Source organism: Pan troglodytes, chromosome 14 (genome assembly GCF_028858775.2).
Source record: "Pan troglodytes isolate AG18354 chromosome 14, NHGRI_mPanTro3-v2.0_pri, whole genome shotgun sequence".
NCBI lineage: Eukaryota > Metazoa > Chordata > Mammalia > Primates > Hominidae > Pan > Pan troglodytes.
The window spans coordinates 17457296-17475818 of record NC_072412.2 but is presented as its reverse complement, the minus strand read 5'-3'; the positions used below and the strand labels follow the sequence as shown (position 1 = coordinate 17475818).

Below are 18523 nucleotides of genomic sequence, written 5' to 3'. Positions count from 1 at the left end.
GCTTTTACTGTTGTGATGACATTTTAAATATTTTGTAATGGAGTAGAAAAGTCTTGCCCTTCTAGATATCAAAATGCGCTATTAATTTGCACAAAATGGGCCAGGAGCGGTGGCTCACGCCTGTAATCCCAGCACTTTGGGCGGCCGAGGCGGGTGGATCATCTGAGGTCAGGAGTTCAAGACCAGCCTGGCCAATATGGTGAAACACCGTCTCTACAAAAATACAACAATTAGCTGGGCCTGATGTCGGGTGCCTGTAATCCCAGCTACTTGGGAGGCTGAGGCGGGAGAATTGCTTCAACCTGGTAGGTGGAGGTTGCAGTGAGCCGAGATCCCACCATTGCAATCCAGCCTAGGTGACAGAGTGAGACTCTGTCTCAAAAAAAAAAAAAAAAAAAAAAAATCACAGATTGTTTGCTAACAGCTGAAAAGACAGGTAAATGAATACAACAGAATAGAAAATCCAGAAACACCCAAACATATGTAAGAATTTAGAACTTGATAATGATCACAAGGATCATTATCCTTGTGGAAAAGAATTAGTTTCATAATTCTTTTAGGAATATGAATTATTAGGAAAAGAATTAGTTTCATAAGTGAAATGCCTGCTTTTTGGAGAAAACTAGATTTTTATGGCACAAAATAAGTTCCTGATGGAATATAGATTAAAAATTTTTAATATACAAAAAGATAAAAATACCAGAAAAAACATAAATGCCTATTTACACAGATACATTTTTATGTTGACAAAACCTTTCTAAGAAGCTCAGAAGCAAGCATTCTGAAGAGTCATTTAGTAAAACAAAAATTAAATCGCCCTGCATATGAGAAAAAATAAAAGGCAGCATACTTGTAAAATATTTACTACTCATGTATGTGTGTGTATACATATTAGAATTAAAAATCTTCCTTTTATAGAGAATTCACTCAAATCAATAGAAAACCCTCTAATTTAAAATTGGGCAATTTAAGTTAGAGATCTAAATTGCAGATCTAAAAAAGTACTTGGCCTCTAATTTAAAACTGGGCAAAGTCCTTTTTTAAGATCTGCAAGTAACCTATGCATACAGGAAACAATATTAGTGTTCCTGGTTAGAGAAGGCATTTAAGTTAAAAGAGGAAGCAAATACTGTTTTCTATCCACAAAGTTTGTGAGGATAAAAAGCAGTGATATTTATAGTACTCCTTAAAGTGTAAGTTGCAGGTGAGTTTTCAAATAAACAATTTGATGGTAAGTACCATATTTAAAAAATTGTATATGCCCATTAGTGATCCATTCTATTATACTAAAATATTTTTAGAAAATAATGCAACATACACACAATTTCTTTTCTGAGCACTGCTTAAAATATCAATGTATTAAAAAGAATCCATTTAATGGCTTTTATAAATACATTTCAGTGAGTTTACAGCATGGGATAATATGTGACCACTCAACGTAGAAACATATACAGAAGTATGTTGACATTTGAAAATGTATTTTGGTGTACCAAGTGAGGGTAAAATTCAGTTTGACTATACATACAGACTATGGTCTTGTGTTATCTGGAATTATGTCCAAAATATGATAAAATTTGCTATTTGAGGATACTTGTTTTAATATAAAATGTTTTTCCTTTTTATTATCTTTGATTTCTGCATTGAACATGTACGATGCTATTAGTAAACGTTTATTATTAATGAAATAATTTTTGGGAAGAGCAGCAATATGTATTTTGCACAGATGAAAATAATTTCTCACTTTCTATATTTTTTTTTTTGTGCATTTGTATATTCTGTGAACTTTTAGCATCTTCAGAAGAGAATCTTTTTATCTCTGCTTATTGATTTACATATACATTTTATTAAACACATTTTTATTATATATATATAATATATAATATATATATATATTATATATATTATATATAGTACAATAACTATAGATTAATCATTTTAGTGTAGTTTTATTATTAGAAAAATAAAATGACAAATATAAGTGCTTTATTTATAGCAGTTTTTTAAGATATTGTACTTCCCAACTGTATTTATCCTTTCTTTTAATCCATTTATCACATGTGTAAGCTGGATGCCTATTATGTAGAAGATACATTCTATTAACTCTCAAGACCTTTTCATCCTTAAAAATTTCATGTTTACCTGCTCAGCCTGAGCAAAGTGAGAGATTTAAAATTGGAGTATTAGGACTGAATCTCAATTAAGCTTTTCCTCTCATCTTTCAAACAAAAACACTTCTGAAGTGAGAAACGAGTAAAAGATAACTACCAACCAGGATTTTGGAAATTTATAACAGCTCTAAATAGTAATATTAATCATCAAAAATACCTAATTTACATGCATTCTATAAATCTAAATATGAATTTCCATACATTCTGTAAATCTAAATGTGGAATAAAATGAGCCATACCTATTTATTTGAATCCAAAGTTTTCTTTGGCTTGAAGTTTTTAAAATCTTGAAGAAGCAGTTTGTTTTAACAATTTGTTGTTTTTATTTCAACTCTCCTATTGTGTAGTCCTCTAAAAAGCTAAAATTTCTTTCAGTGTTAATCCTGTGACTAGGACTGCCATCGTCCTGTTGTATATACCGTATTCCACTTCTTGGAAGACACTGTGAATTGTGTGATGCCTCTTTATTTTATGCACCAATTAAAGATTGTTTAAATTTCTGCCAAATATAGTTGTAATAAATAATGAATTATAAATGGCATTTCAATGTCAGAGATGTTAAAATATGAGCAATTGAGCATCTTAGAATCATTAAAATACTGTGTTATCTCTAACCTTTAAAACACACCACGAAGTAGGCATAATTGCACCATTTTACTTAAAAAGTTTTCTTTATTAAGTAGTAGTAATAATTATAATATCTAACAATTACTTAGCTGTTACATGTACTAGGAACTCTCCAAAATACTTTGCATAGATTCTCAATGAGGCATCACAGTGATGTCCTGTGAGATAACTGCTGTATTCATCTCCATTTTATTGATGAGAAAATCGAGGTGCAGAAAGTTTAAGTGACAGCTAGAAAGTGAAAGACCTTAAAGTAATATTCAAGCTCAAGTTGAACTGAATCCAAAGGCCAAGCTCTTTGTATTCAAACAGGCCACTCTTTCATTAATGCGGTGAGTAATAAGAGAACGAATGTTGTACTTTCTTCAGGAGAATATTAAATATTTGTTTTGAAGGCAGAGAAAGAGCATGGTATTTAATGTTTACAATTACCTAAATCGTTGTATGTTTTGAGACAGTGGGCTATACTTTGCCTAAAAGTCCTCTCACTCTCGTAGGACTGCTCTACACTGGGCCTGTGTCAATGGCCATGCAGAAGTAGTAACATTTCTGGTAGACAGAAAGTGCCAGCTTAATGTCCCTGATGGCGAAGGGAGGACACCTCTGATGAAGGTAAATAGTAGCCAGTTTTTTCAGCGGGAGATGGATTTGGTTTAAATACATAGAATAAAAATGAATTTAGTTGAAATACAACTAGTTTGTGAAACCTGTGGAATACTTATTTTGATTTCCTATAATTTATAATGTACTTCTTGCTTTAATACTGACAGGCTCTACAATGCGAGAGGGAGACTTGTGCAAATATTCTCATAGATGCTGGTGCTGATCTAAATTATGTAGATGTGTATGGCAACACGGCTCTCCATTATGCCGTTTATAGTGAGAATTTGTTAATGGTGGCAACACTGCTGTCCTATGGTGCAGTCATCGAGGTGCAAAACAAGGTAGACATTAACCAATGTTATTTTCAAAATATTTGAAATCCATTTGTTTTAATGTTAACATATGTAAGGCTTTTATATTTGGAAACACAAACATTCCTTGAGTGAAAATAATTTGAAAGAACTTAATTGTCTAAGATTTAACCTTAAATATTAATTTTTTAAAAGAACTATTAGAGAGTATGGCTTTTCTGTGCATTTATGATAAATATTTGAATTTGTTAAAGGTAAAACTTTTTCAAATATTCTTTCCTACCCAAGTTTTTTTTTTTTCTTTCCAATTAGTGTAAAACTACAGGAAAGCAAAATTTGCCTGTGTAAATTGAGTCAACATGTAAAATTTAGGAGACGTGCAGAAATCTGGATTTCCTCTTAAAGGATGGAATCTGGTGTCTCTTGAGCACATATGACTGTTTGGTATGCTAAGACGACGTTCTAGCTTTACACAAAGCATGTTTCCAGTTTGCCACTGTGCCCACCTAGTTACATCACTTACTGAACTTACCTCTTTTGCCTCTGTAAATATTTCAGTTATCAATTCCTCTCTCATAGTATATTTTGGTAAAGGTTTCAAGGTATTCAAGACAGTTGATAGCTGTTTATAATATATAGTTTATATTTTACATTAATTCATTAATACTGGGGTTGACTTCTAGAATTTAGAAGACTTTTTAAACAATGATTTTTCTGTATATAAACCATAAATAATAATCTTTTATTAGAATGCCTTTAAGCCTTTTTAGATTAATCATGGTTGTATTTGAATAGGTTATGCATATTGCAGAAAATATTATATCCTTCTTCTTAGAATTGTCCCTTAAAATTCAATTGATTTAGGGGCTTCTGTTATGCTAATCCACATAGATGAGTTAGAACTTTCATTAATAAGCCATTTTATTCATATTTTTGATATTTTTCCAAAAATTAAGTAGCAATTACAATAGCAACCAGAATAAAAATGGATTATTGCATTGAAAGAAGTAGATATGCATTAGGATCCTAGGATTATCATTATAATTGAGAATAAACTTTTATACTGAATTTCTAATAGCCGAGAAAAAATTCTATTGTCTTGTAATAGGAGAAACCTCATGGACCATTTAATAATAAGCAGTCAAAGTTCATTTGAAGCCAATCTCTTTCGATTTAGAGCCACTTCCTTAGTGACCCATTTAGAGCAGGAGTGCCTGACATTGGCATCTGGGATCTTGGGATTATTGATAGAACAGAATCAAGACAGTTTGTATCACCTACAGGAAATCTCCATTTTTCTTGGGAAGCTTTCAAAACTGTATCCCTGAAATTCTGATTTGTCCAATGTTAATCTCTGCCACAAAAATATATTGTCAAATAAGTATTAGGCAAAGTTCAAGTCATTTATTGAATAATGGACATTTAGTTCACAGTTTTATAATATTTCTTGAACATAGATAATGGTGGAATCTGTTGGGGTACAGTGCTTCTGGTAAGGTAATTATTCTTTGGAATATAGTTTAAGAAACACTGCTCTAGAAGTAATATTATAGATTACTCGTTTAGTCAAAAACAAAGTATTTACTACTATGTCTTAGGGTTTAAGGATATAGAGATAAAAGATACAGCCCTTGCCCTCATGAAGCTCTTGGTTTAGATGGGAAACCATAAAATCATTACAATATAATGATTTTTGGAGATAACCAGAATTAATGTGGTGATGCAGACGCTGAATATTTACAAGGGAAGGTGCAGTGCATGGGAAAGCACAGAAAAAGGAGAAAGAGGGGACTGCTATTGATTTACTTGATTTACTTTCTACTTTATGTGTTTAAATTAATAGGATATTATATAAGGTATTCAGTTCAGCTGAGAAATATGTAATTTCATGAATTATAAATTGTTCTGCTATTTTACAGGCTAGCCTCACACCCCTTTTACTGGCCATACAGAAAAGAAGCAAGCAAACTGTGGAATTTTTACTAACAAAAAATGCAAATGCAAACGCATTTAATGAGTCTAAATGGTATGGTAGTTCTTTTTTTTTTTACTAAAAAACACTTGACTAGTGTTCTAGAGTAATAATGCTCAAGTCAGAAATATTAAATTAACAACATTTTGTTAAAATTATTAGATTATAGTGAAACATATCAACACAAATTATCAGAAGAAAAGCAATTATTTGGACTCGTCAACATAAAAAACAGTATATAGTAGGACTTATCTTCTCTTATTATATTGACTGATTCTTATTTGTAATCTGATGATTTTGGTTGCATTATTTTCTATTAGCTAATGTGGTTCTGCATCAGTTTTAAGAAGTATGAACTTTTTTAGTTTGCTTTATAATTCAATATTGAATTATTAACAGTTTTATAGTATTTTTCTAACTTCTCTTTTTTATACACTTTTTAAATTTCTTTTTTATTATTATTATACTTTTAAGTTTTAGGGTACATGTGCACAATGTGCAGGTTTGTTACATATGTATACGTGTGCCATGTTGGTGTGCTGCACCCATTAACTCGTCATTTAGCATTAGGTATATCTCCTAATGCTATCCCTCCCCCTTCCTTCCCCCCCACCCCTCAACAGTCCCTGGTGTGTGATGTTCCCCTTCCTGTGTCCATGTGTTCTCACTGTTCACTTCCCACCTATGAGTGAGAACATGTGGTGTTTGGTTTTTTGTCCTTGCAATAGTTTGCTGAGAATGATAGTTTCCAGCTTCATCCATGTTCCTACAAAGGACATGAACTCATCATTTTGTATGGCTGCATAGTATTCCATGGTGTATATGTGCCACATTTTCTTAATCCAGTCAATCATTGTTGGACATTTGGGTTGGTTCCAAGTCTTTGCTATTGTGAATAGTGCTGCAATAAACATACGTGCGCATGTGTCTTTATAGCAGCATGATTTAGAGTCCTTTGGGTATATACCCAGTAATGGGATGGCTGGGTCAAATGTTATTTCTAGTTCTAGATCCCTGAGGAATCGCCACACCGACTTCCACAATGGTTGAACTAGTTTGCATTCCCACCAACAGTGTAAAAGTGTTCCTATTTCTCCACATCCTTTCCAGCACCTGTTGTTTCCTGACTTTTTAATGATCGCCATTCTAACTGGTGTGAGATGGTATCTCATTGTGGTTTTGATTTGCATTTCTCTGATGGCCAGTGATGGTGAGCATTTTTTCATGTGTCTTTTGGCTGCATAAATGTCTTCTTTTGAGAAGTGTCTGTTCATACCCTTTGCCCACTTTTTGATGGGGTTGTTTGTTTTTTTCTTGTAAATTTGTTTGAGCTCATTGTAGATTCTGGATATTAGCCCTTTGTTAGATGAGTAGGTTGCAAAAATTTTCTCCCATTCTGTAGGTTGCCTGTTCACTCTGATGGCAGTTTCTTTTGCTGTTCAGAAGCTCTTTAGTTTAATTAGATCCCATTTGTCAATTTTGGCTTTTGTTGCCATTGCTTTTGGTGTTTTAGATGTGAAGTCCTTGCCCATGCCTATGTCCTGAATGGTATTGCCTAGGTTTTCTTCTAGGGTTTTTATGGTTTTAGGTCTAACATGTAAGTCTTTAATCCATCCTGAATTAATTTTTACACCTTATGCACTTTTTAAAAAATGCAATATTTGCTGGGCATGGTAGTTGTTGCCTGTTATCCCAGCAGTTTGGGAGGCCAAGGTGGTTGGATCACTTGAGGCCAGGAGTTTGAGACCGGCCTAGCCAATATGGTAAAACCGCATCTCTACTAAAAATACAAAAATTACTGCCATGGTGGCGCATGCCTGTAGTCCCAGCTACTCAGGGGACTGAGGCACGAGAATCACTTGAACCCAGAAGGCAGAGGTTGCAGTGAGCTGAGATCATGCTACCACACTCCAGCCTGGGTAATAGAGCGAGATTCTGTCTCAAAGGAAAAAAAAAGCAATATTAAATAGAAACAGGAGTTTAAAACCATTTTGTCTTTAGGACGACTATTTGCTTTAATAAAGTTGTTTTCTTTGAAGCATATTAATTTTAGGTTATCCCTATGTGACTGACTATTAATTGCTATCACCAGATACTGTGAATTTATTATTTTTTTCATTTTTTTCATAGTGTATTTTTATTTTTAATTTGTATGGGTAGAGGGAAGAAAGACATCTTTAATCTGATTAATATTTTAGTTAATTAAGCCATAGGTGAGTGATAAAGAGAAAAGAGATAGGCTTTTGATTCACACAAGACTGAGTTTAATTTCTAGCTTCCTCACTTGATAGGTGTGACCTTGCAAACATTACATAATACCAAGTATGACTTTCTATGTGAAAAGGAGAATAATAATATGTGCTTTAAGGACGATTGTGTTGAAGTAACATTATAAATATCAACAGCATTTAATTCAGTGTCTCATACATTCTTATCAACATCATTAACTAAACTTACTATGACTACTACTAATATCATTATTCCTAATATTGTTTTAAGCCTTCAGATTGCTCTCTCTTGTCTGACTTCTAGCTGATTTTGAAGTACAAAATATTATATCAGACTAAGGAAGAAATAGATAATTCTTCCCTTAAATCTTTGCCTCTTTTAGGTTAGTGAACAAATCATAATTCCTTGCCCCTCAAGGGACTTTATGTTAGCCAATTCTAGTATGCCATACCCCAGTGGGACATGAGTCTTTTTGCCCCTTCCTTTTAGATTTGGTGGTGATTTGCAAGGATAAACACTTGAGCACTCAAGATACTTATGTTTGTTAGTACATGTAAATGGTTAATTCTACACTGATAGGCACATATTAAATTGATTCTGCTCGTAATAAGTTATCTCTTTGTTATTTTAGCACAGCCCTCATGCTTGCCATATGCGAAGGCTCATCAGAGATAGTCGGCATGCTTCTTCAGCAAAATGTTGACGTCTTTGCTGAAGACATACATGGAATAACTGCAGAACGTTATGCTGCTGCTTGTGGAGTTAATTAGTAAGTGTTTACATTTAAAGGCTAGGTGAGATTTTATAGTTTGTTTCAGGTAGTTTTTGAAAGACAATGACTTAGTTCACTTCATCAGCCAGAAACTAGGCAAAAAGCCAGACTAGTTAGAAGGAGTACTGGGTCCAGGATTCTTTATTTTAGGACTTTCAACAACTTTATCCCTAGGGATCCTAATCTTGACTGCTTGATTTGAAGTATAACCCCTAGGCTCGGGATAAACACAGTGTCACAATTTTGATTTTTCTAATTAGTTATTTGGGTCTGGAAATGTCCACTTCGGCAGAAAACCTGATAGTGTCCCCTGGGGGCTGTCTTCCATACCTTAATACTTGAATTTTTAAAAGGAATCTAAGGGGTTCCTTAAGTCCAAGGAAGACATTCATTTTGCATAAGTCAGAAGGATTGGGGGGGACACGGCCATTCTCTTCATTTTGTTGTTTCCATTGATTCTGTTGCTGTGCCGTTGCCATTGAAACTGCTTCTGCAGTCTGGTAATGATTGACCTTTGTGACCAGGATGCCCTTACTAACACAGATCCCTCAGTTTTCATGGTGATCCATATGTAGACTTCAAAGTTATTACAGTTTTTTAAAGTTCACATACATATTCTCAGCCATTGTTTCCAAAGTACCAGCACCCTGCTCTGGCAGCTAGGACTTTTATCTTTTGCCACACACATAGTGAGCAAATTGACCATTCTCCTCCCACTCAAAACCTGATGTGAAACCCACATCTTAGCCCGGACTTGGCCTAGACCTTCATGATAAGTTATCATTTGAGTGACTTTTTCTATTTTCTCTAGCAAATATTAGTTGTGAAAGTTTAAGACTGTACGACAGGTTGAAATACTGTTACAGGAAGAAATTAGAGATCCATTTTTATTTTGTTACCAGATCTATATTCCTGGCACTTTATATCCCGTGTAGCACCGTTTTATAGGTAGTGGAAGGTCTCATCTTATTCTGTAAAATCCCATGTCATCTTTCCAAAGTTGTAGTGGGTTCCAACTTGTGGTTGTTCCCTCAAGTGATTCCCTTTTCCTGAAAGTAAAAATCTTCCATGTTACTTGCATCTTTACCTCGAGTTTTTAAAATGTTTTCAAATTCTGCATTACCATGAAGCCATTCAATAGACTTCAGTCTATCTCAAGTAAGTTGCTTAGATTTAACAGAGCTAAGCCTCATCCATCACTGATCGGTCTTCACATATAAAAGTAGGGATTTGTGCTGGTGTCAGGGGTACATATACTAAAATTGAAACAATGTCAAGAAGGTTAGCATGGTCCCTGCACAAGGATGACACACAAATCTGTGAAGTGTTGCATATTTCTTGCAGTCCCCAAAAGGACATTTGACTAACTAGCTCCAAGGAAATGGTGTGAATCAAAGCAAAATGGGTGACACCCAGGATTGCAGTTGTGATTTTCATACAAAAAATATTTATGTAAGGTGATCTATGAAATGAGATGTGGTAACACATAGGATCTTGTGTGCAATATGTTGTTAGTAGGCCTCTCAGAAATGAGAAAATACCAACTTGCATCTTGTTTGTGGAACTTACAAAAAATAAAGGTAGGGTTTTGTGTTCCACAGCAGCTGGAAATGAACATCGTGACTTAAGCATCATTCTAACAAAGATTTGTTGATTCAGGTTTAAGGAGGTAGATAAATAGTAGTAGTAGTCCAAGCCAGGTGCTGAGATCTGTTAGTTTTCTGCCCTTGGTGTGATTGATGAGGTCGGTAATAGAGGATAATCAGGTTATCCAATGTAATGAATTAATATATTTACAAATAAATTTCATTACAAATTATAAAATAGCTTAGATGCCTTGAATTACAAGCCACAAAGAATAGAACATCTAATAACCAAAAGTAGGAATTAATAACAGAAAACTGCAACATTTCAACATTACAACCTATGAAGAAACACTTTTTTTAAAAAAATTAAATTTATTTTTTGTAGAGACAGGGTCTCCCTGTGTTGCCCAAGCTGGTCTTGAACTTCTGGGCTCAAGCAATCCCCCTGTCTCAGCATCCTAAAGTACTTGCATCACAGGCATGAGCCACCGCACCAGGCCAACACATTGGGTTTTATTGGGAATTTTAAAATAGTTTCAGCAATAAGATTGAAGAATAAATTATTTCATTGCTTCACTATTTCTTTGAGCATTTTAAAAATGTTATCTTGTTTAATCTTTGTAATAACCTAGTGAAATAAGTCTCTAAAATCCTCATTTTTAGAAGACATTGAGCCTAAGAGAAGCAACTTGTTCAAGAAAAAATACCTGTTGGTAACTGCGCTAGGACTTTTTCTGAGTTAGGGACATTTTCCATTAAGCCAAGCTAACTCTAGTTAATTTACTGAGTTATACTGCCCTCAATTCATGAGTATTTCATCTTACTTTATTTATTATTTAATTAGAAGCTTAATAAGTTCATAGAGCTTACAGACTTAAAGTCTGTGAAATAAGTAACATTCTGATGTTAGCTCTGATATTGTCTGAAATACTCTAAGAACTTAATAAATTTGGTAAATGTTTTTTATATCTTGTTAAAATAGTAATTTTATTTATTACATTTTTATACATAGCATTCATCAACAACTTTTGGAACATATACGAAAATTACCTAAAAATCCTTAAAATACCAATCCAGGTAAGACTTCGGATAGCAAACTACTCTTGATGGTGCTACCATAAGATTATGGAAGTGCTGATCACAAAAAAGCAATTCAAAAAGCAATGTGCAAATAGCATGTGTTTACATATATACATATATGTGGGTGTGTGTGTATATATATATGTATACATAGCTTTGATTTATTTTTTTAATTTATTATTCAGAATTAGTTAAGAATTTAGGTGTAGGTAGTTTATAATCTCAAAAAATATTATCTGAAAAAATATTTAATTATGGTCCCTAAAATCCTATATAATATTTTGTGTATATAGGTAACACAATTTTTAAGTTTGTATATTGTATGATTCCTCAATTGTCATAACAACTTAGACTTGTTATACAATGTATAACCCTTGGTGTGATTGATGAGCTCAGTAATAGGGGATGATCAGGTCATCCACTTTAATGAATTAATATATTTATAAATAAATGTTATTACAAATTATAATTACTTTACATGCCCTGAATTACAAGCCACAAAGAATTGAACATCTAATAATGGAGAGTAGGAATTAATAACAGAAAACTGTAACATTTGAATATTATAACCTGCAGGGGTCTATCCTGCAGACCCCGGCTGCATGACGGATGAGACACATACCCAGACACCCATATTCAGTGAAAGAGCAGCAAGGGTTCTGAGACCATTACAGACACCAAGGAAGGCGCTGTAAGGAGTCAGCAGCCACAACCCTGGCAGGCTGGCCCTGTGGGCATTTATTAGCAAAGTTTTAATGACAAAGGCTTTGAGTCAACATACCTGTGGGTAATTAATCTGGTCACCCCACCCCAGGAGAGCCATCCTGCCCATGGGTGATCAAAGGGGAGTCTTAAGACTGCATGAGTAAACAAGCTATTTAGATAAACTACTCTACTTTCCTTTGTACCCACTTTAGGTTATTTACTCAAGGTAAGGATTAGACTGCTTTCAGCCATAACCCTATCTTGAGACTTTTACAAAACTTTCTGGCCTTCCAAGGAGATTTGTGTCTATGTCCTATAATGTCATCTTAAAATGTTTCCCACGAGCCTGATGAACTCACACAATAAGCTATGAAGAAACATGGTTTTATTTATTTATTTATTTATTTATTTATTGTAGAGACAGGGTCTTCTTATGTTGCCCAGGCTGGTATTGAACTTCTGGGCTCTATTTAATTTTTACAATAAATGGTTTGCATTTAGTAAATGAGAGTTAATTACAGTTGAATCTTGAGCAATATGAGAGTTAGGGTGCTGATCCCCCATGCAGCTGAAAATCTGCTTCATATGAAAATCTGTTTCTTTTGACTCCTCCAAAACTTTGCTAATATTCCACTGTTGACCTGGAGCCTTATTGAAAGCATAAACAGTCAATTAAACACATAGTTTCTATTTTATATGTACTATATACGGTATTCTTACAATAAAGTGAGCTGGAGGAAAGAAACTGTTATAAGGAGGAAAAAATATATTCACTATTTATTAAGTGGAAGTCAATTATTATACATAAAGATCTTCATTCTTACTGCCTTCATGTTGAGTAGTCTGATAAGGAGAAGGCAGAGGAGAGATTTGTCTTGCCATCTTGCAGTGGGAAAGGAAAAGAAAAATCTATTAGTGGGCTCCTAGAGTGAAAACCCTTATTCAAGGATCAACTGTGTGACAAAGTGACTTGTGTCACTAAAAAAGTAACTATCTTTAGAATTTGGAATTTAATAATACTTTTCTGGCACCATAAACAAATGTCAGCAAGAATTACAAAACTTAGCCAGGGTGCATCAGTACCAATAGGAGATTATCTTTCAAAGATACCTACTGAGTGCAGAAGTCAGAAAAGCAATTCTTTGTTGAGAAGCGCAGGTTATGTTACATAGTCTTGTACCAACAAGGTCTCACTATTATCAACTTCATTCCGTCTAAGTTGAAACCAAATAAGATATATTTACTTCATTAGAGCAAGGCATGTTGTTCTATCTACTGGATAATTAGTGTGTTAATAGTAATTTTGTTACAGCAAGATACTCTAATAGCCAAAATATTATCATTATAAATATTCAAATAGCTTAACTCTAAACACAAAAAATTATTAAAAAATTACAAAAACTTTTCACAATAATGAAAATGCTACTGTGATACCTAAATGTGACACAATGCATTGTACAATATGAACTGTATGAGCACATCTTTATTATATATTTATCAAAGGACCTCTATAAGTTAGGTTTGGCAAGTTGCAGGAGACAAAGATGGAATACACATAGTTTGGGTCTTTAAGGTGCTCATAATACAGAAGAGCTGTGCCTATTGAATTTCTGCATTTTTCCAACAGAATTTCCTTAAAAATGTTTTTTATTCGTTTATCTGCTTGTCCACTTAACAAATAACTGTCAGCTATCTTTAAGGTACTAAGTGTCTTCCTTGTTATTATCATTGTCTTTTTTATTTGCTTCTTTATTAAGATACTAAGCATTTTTCTTCTTATTATTATCTTTTTTATTATTTATTACTTTATTTAGTGTTTACTCTGTGCCAGAACCCCTTTTGGAGCTTATAATTATTACTTACTATGTCATGCCATTACCATATTCAGCATGTGTCAGAAATTTTATATCCAAGGTGAAGAATTAAAGCTTTAAAATGTTTGGTAGTGTCCAGGCACAGTGGCTCACTCCTGTAATCCTAGCACTTTGGGAGGCCAAGGCAGATGGATTGCTTGAGCTCAGGAGTTTGAGACTAGCCTGACTAACATGGTGAAACTCGTCTCTACTAAATACAAAAAATTAGCCAGGTGATGTGGCCTGTGCCTGTAATCCCAGCTACTTGGGAGGCTGAGGTAGGAGAGTCGCTTGAGGTAGGAGAATCGCTTGAATTGCATTGAGCTGAGATCATGCCACTGCACTCTAGCCTGGGTAACAGAGCAAGACTCCATCAAAAAAAAGAGAAGAGAGAAAAGAAAAGTTTGGTAATATTTAAGGAAAGCATACAGAATAAGTAGAAGTTTGCCAGGTGAAGTCAGGAGGATGATATTTAAGCAGAAAGAAAATTTAACCAGATTGTGTGTTTGGCAGAAGGAACATCTACAGGAACACCTGATGAGGCTGCACCCTTGGTGGAAAGAACACCTGACACGGATGAAAGCTTGGTGGAAAAAACACCTGACAAGGCTGCACCCTTGGCGGAAAGAACACCTGACACGGATGAAAGCTTGGTGGAAAAAACACCTGACGAGGCTGCACCCTTGGCGGAAAGAACACCTGACACGGATGAAAGCTGGGTGGAAAAAACACCTGACGAGGCTGCACCCTTGGCGGAAAGAACACCTGACACGGCTGAAAGCTTGGTGGAAAAAACACCTGACGAGGCTGCACCCTTGGCGGAAAGAACACCTGACACGGATGAAAGCTTGGTGGAAAAAACACCTGACGAGGCTGCACCCTTGGCGGAAAGAACACCTGACATGGATGAAAGCTTGGTGGAAAAAACACCTGACGAGGCTGCACCCTTGGCGGAAAGAACACCTGACATGGCTGAAAGCTTGGTGGAAAAAACACCTGATGAGGCTGCACGCTTGGTGGAGGGAACATCTGCCAAAATTCAATGTCTGGGGAAAGCAACATCTGGAAAGTTTGAACAGTCAACAGAAGAAACACCTAGGAAAATTTTGAGGCCTACAAAAGAAACATCTGAGAAATTTTCATGGCCAGCAAAAGAAAGACCTAGGAAGATCACATGGGAGGAAAAAGAAACATCTGTAAAGACTGAATGCATGGCAGGAGTAACACCTAATAAAACTGAAGTTTTGGAAAAAGGTACATCTAATATGATTGCATGTCCTACAAAAGAAACATCTACAAAAGCAAGTACAAATGGTAAGATGCTTGAGTGAACTTTGCAGGGTTTATTGGCACTTTGGGTTCCCTAGTGAAAAAAGTGTGATATGGGAGTTGTTGGGAATGACTTGAATATCTAAATAAGGCAAGCTTAGGCAACACTTTTTAATAGTGTAGAAATAAATAGATCTTATTCTGTAGGCCCTGGAAAAATTCTCACAATACTTCTGGTTGTAAATACTAGATGAACTAACTAACAGTGGCTAAAATCATAGGAACCAAAGTTGTTTTGGTAGTACAGGGATATCATAGGATCCCTTTTGTATTTTTTATTTTATTTTATTTATTTAGTTTTTGAGATGGAGTCTCGCACTGTTGCCCGGGCTGGAGTGCAATGGCGCGAGCGATCTCGGCTCACTGCAACCTCCGTCTCCTGGGTTCATGCAATTCTCCTGCCTCAGCCTCCCAAGTAGCTGGGATTACAGGCACCCACCACCACACCTGGCTGATTTTTTGTATTTTTAGTAGAGACAGGGTTCCACTATATTGGCCAAACTCCAACTCCTGACCTCGTGATAGCCCCGCCTTGGCCTCCAAAAGTGCTGGGAATTCAGGTGTGAGCTACTGTGCCCAGTCAGCATCCCACTTTTGGTTGGCTAATTAGCAACAGCTCCAATCATCATGCTCTCTCAAGACAATATTTAAAGGCTGGAAGGGCTGCTTTGTTCACATGTTTCTTTTAAATAGAGAGAAAACTTGGAAGCTTGCAATAATCTTCCTGTAACATTTTGTTGGCTGGATTATACCACATGCTCATTTCTAAGCCAGTCACTAGGAAAGCAAATGTAATTACTGTGATTAGCTTAGAAGAATGATTTCTATTTTTGAGATGGAATGGGGGGTAATGGAATAATGAATATCTAAATAAACTTGTGTTTCTGCAGCAAAAAACGAATAAATAATTACTAGGCATAGGAAGCCAGCAATGTTTTCTGCAGGGATTCATTGGAAAAGTTTGAGCAGGGGAGTCACAAGATTGGATCTGAGCATCAGGGCATTCTGGTCGTGGTATAAGGCAGAGATTGGCAAACTTTTCCTGTAAAGTGCCAGATAGGAAATATGTTAGACCGCTGGGTGTGGTGGCTCACGCCTATAATCCCAGCAGTTTGGGAGGCTGAGGCATGTGGATCGTGAGGTTAGGAGTTTGTTCGAGAACAGCTTGGCCAATATGGTGAAGCCCCATCTCTACTAAAAATATGCAAAAGAGCCAGGCTTGGTGGCACGTGCCCGTAATCCCAGCTACTTGGGAGGCTGAGGGAGGAGAATTGCTTGAACCCAGGAGGCGGAGGCTACAGTGAGCTGAGATCGCACCGTTGCACTCCAGCCTGGGTGACAGAGCAACACTCCATCTGAAAAAAAAAAAAAAGAAAAAGAAAAAGAAATATGTTAGGCCATGTGTCTCTATAACAGCTATTGAACTCTGCATTGTAGAGTGAAAGCAGCCATAGATAATGTGTGAGCAAATAGGCATGATTGCACTCCAAGAAAACTATGTATAAAAAACCATTTGGTAAGCTGAATTTGGCCTGTGATACACAGTTTGCTGGCCCTTCACATAGAAGATAGATGGAGGGTAATTACATAAAAAGATTTAAAGACAAAGTAAGCTTTTGTAGTAGTTCATGTTATAGTCTTTTTTTTTTCACCAATCTGTGGCCTAGTATCAATCTATTATGAAAATTTGACCCTTCCAGGGTAAAAGGAATCAAGTTCAGAAGCTCAATTTACAGATACAAACCTGTATGTCTTTCTTTGCCATTATTTTATTTTGATTTGTTTTACTGAATTTTTTTAACTTAAAAAATAACAATAGTAATTGGTAGGGTTTCTTTTTCACTGTGAAAGCCATCAGTTAAGGGGCCATGTCTAAGTAGGAAATATAAATATAAAATAATAAGTTTGTATTTCCAGTGTCACTGGAAAGATAAAGCAAGGGCAGAAAAGAGGTACAGTTAATATGGTTTAGTTATTATTGAGTTTAAAAAGCTAGGGGACAGAGAAAATCTCAGGTCTTAAGTTTACAGACTGTGCATGAGCATTTACAATGCTCATGGGGAAGGAGTAGAAAATTGTCAGGTCAGGGCTGGGCATGGTGCCTGTAATCCTAGCACTTTGGGAGGCCAAGGTGGGCAGATCATGAGGTCAGGAGATGGAGACCATCCTGGCTAACACGGGTGAAACCCCGTCTCTACTAAAAATACAAAAAATTAGCTGGGCGTGGTGGCAGGCGCCTGTAGTTCCAGCTACTCAGGAGGCTGAGGCAGGAGAATGGCATGAACCCAGGAGGTGGAGCTTGCAGTGAGCCGAGATCTCACCACTGCACTCCAGCCTGGGTGACACAGCGAGACTCCATCTCAAAAAAAAAAAGAAAAGAAAAGAAAAGAAAATTGTCAGGTCAGCAGAGAAGTGCAAATAGTCATGGGACAGACCAACCATTTTCTTTACATATTGAGTTCAATGAAACATTCATGTGGGATATTTTCTGTAGGTAATTGGTTTATACGTATTTCTAGCTGGAGATAGAACTCTGGAGATGTAGGCTTAGAATAATTTTATTATAATTATTAGGCAAAGCCATAGATCTCAATGAGCTTATCCATGATGCAGAAGATGTAGAATAAGAAGAAAGCCATTGACAAAACCCTGGGAGTATCAACATTTCACAGAGTCAGAAGACTTGGTAAAGGAGATTGAGCAGTGGCTAATGAAAAGTAGGAGAGGAGTTACTTTTAAATGTGAGAATTTCAAGCAGTAAGATTACTGAAAAGTCAATTAGATTTAACTTACAAGTTCTTCAGTGGTAATCTGTTCAAAAGAATTATTTTAGGGTTGTTAAGTATACTGTTGATATGGTTGATATTTCTGGTGTCGAAGAAAAAATCTCCCAAGATCCTACCTAACTTTTTGTAACTGAAGCAGCCAACATACCTAGGGTCTGGAAAATTGTCTAGACTGGTAAGTACACATGCCAATATTTTTCCAGAATTGTCAAAACCTAAGGGTAAAGTGTGAGGAAAAGTGTTGTCTTTTTTATCTGCTTCTTGTGGAGAGTGGAGATCTGTGTTGTGTCTCTCTCTCACACAAACATAAACAAACACACACAAATAAGTACAGTAATTCACCCTTATCCATGGGGGGTATTTTCTAAGACACCCGGTGAATGTCTGAAACTGTGGATAGTATGAAACCCTATATATACATGTTTTTTCTATATATGCATATTTATGATAGTTTAATTTATAAATTTGGCACAGTAAGAAATTAAGAATAACTCATGATAAA

General features: G+C 35.6%; 1 protein-coding gene and 1 non-coding gene across 2 annotated transcripts in view; both read left to right on the top strand.

Moving 5' to 3' along the window:
* LOC129136897 (ankyrin repeat domain-containing protein 30B-like) overlaps positions 1–18523 on the top strand; it is a 49335-nt gene that overhangs the window by 904 nt on the left and 29908 nt on the right. The window contains 6 exon segments of the mRNA XM_063792167.1: positions 3293–3407; positions 3566–3739; positions 5629–5735; positions 8542–8679; positions 11281–11345; positions 14420–15220. Coding sequence (XP_063648237.1) covers positions 3293–3407; positions 3566–3739; positions 5629–5735; positions 8542–8679; positions 11281–11345; positions 14420–15220 — 1400 coding nt within the window.
* LOC112206672 (U6 spliceosomal RNA) lies at positions 9915–10021 on the top strand. The gene has a single exon (XR_002941107.1). It is a non-coding gene; the product is annotated as a U6 spliceosomal RNA (small nuclear RNA).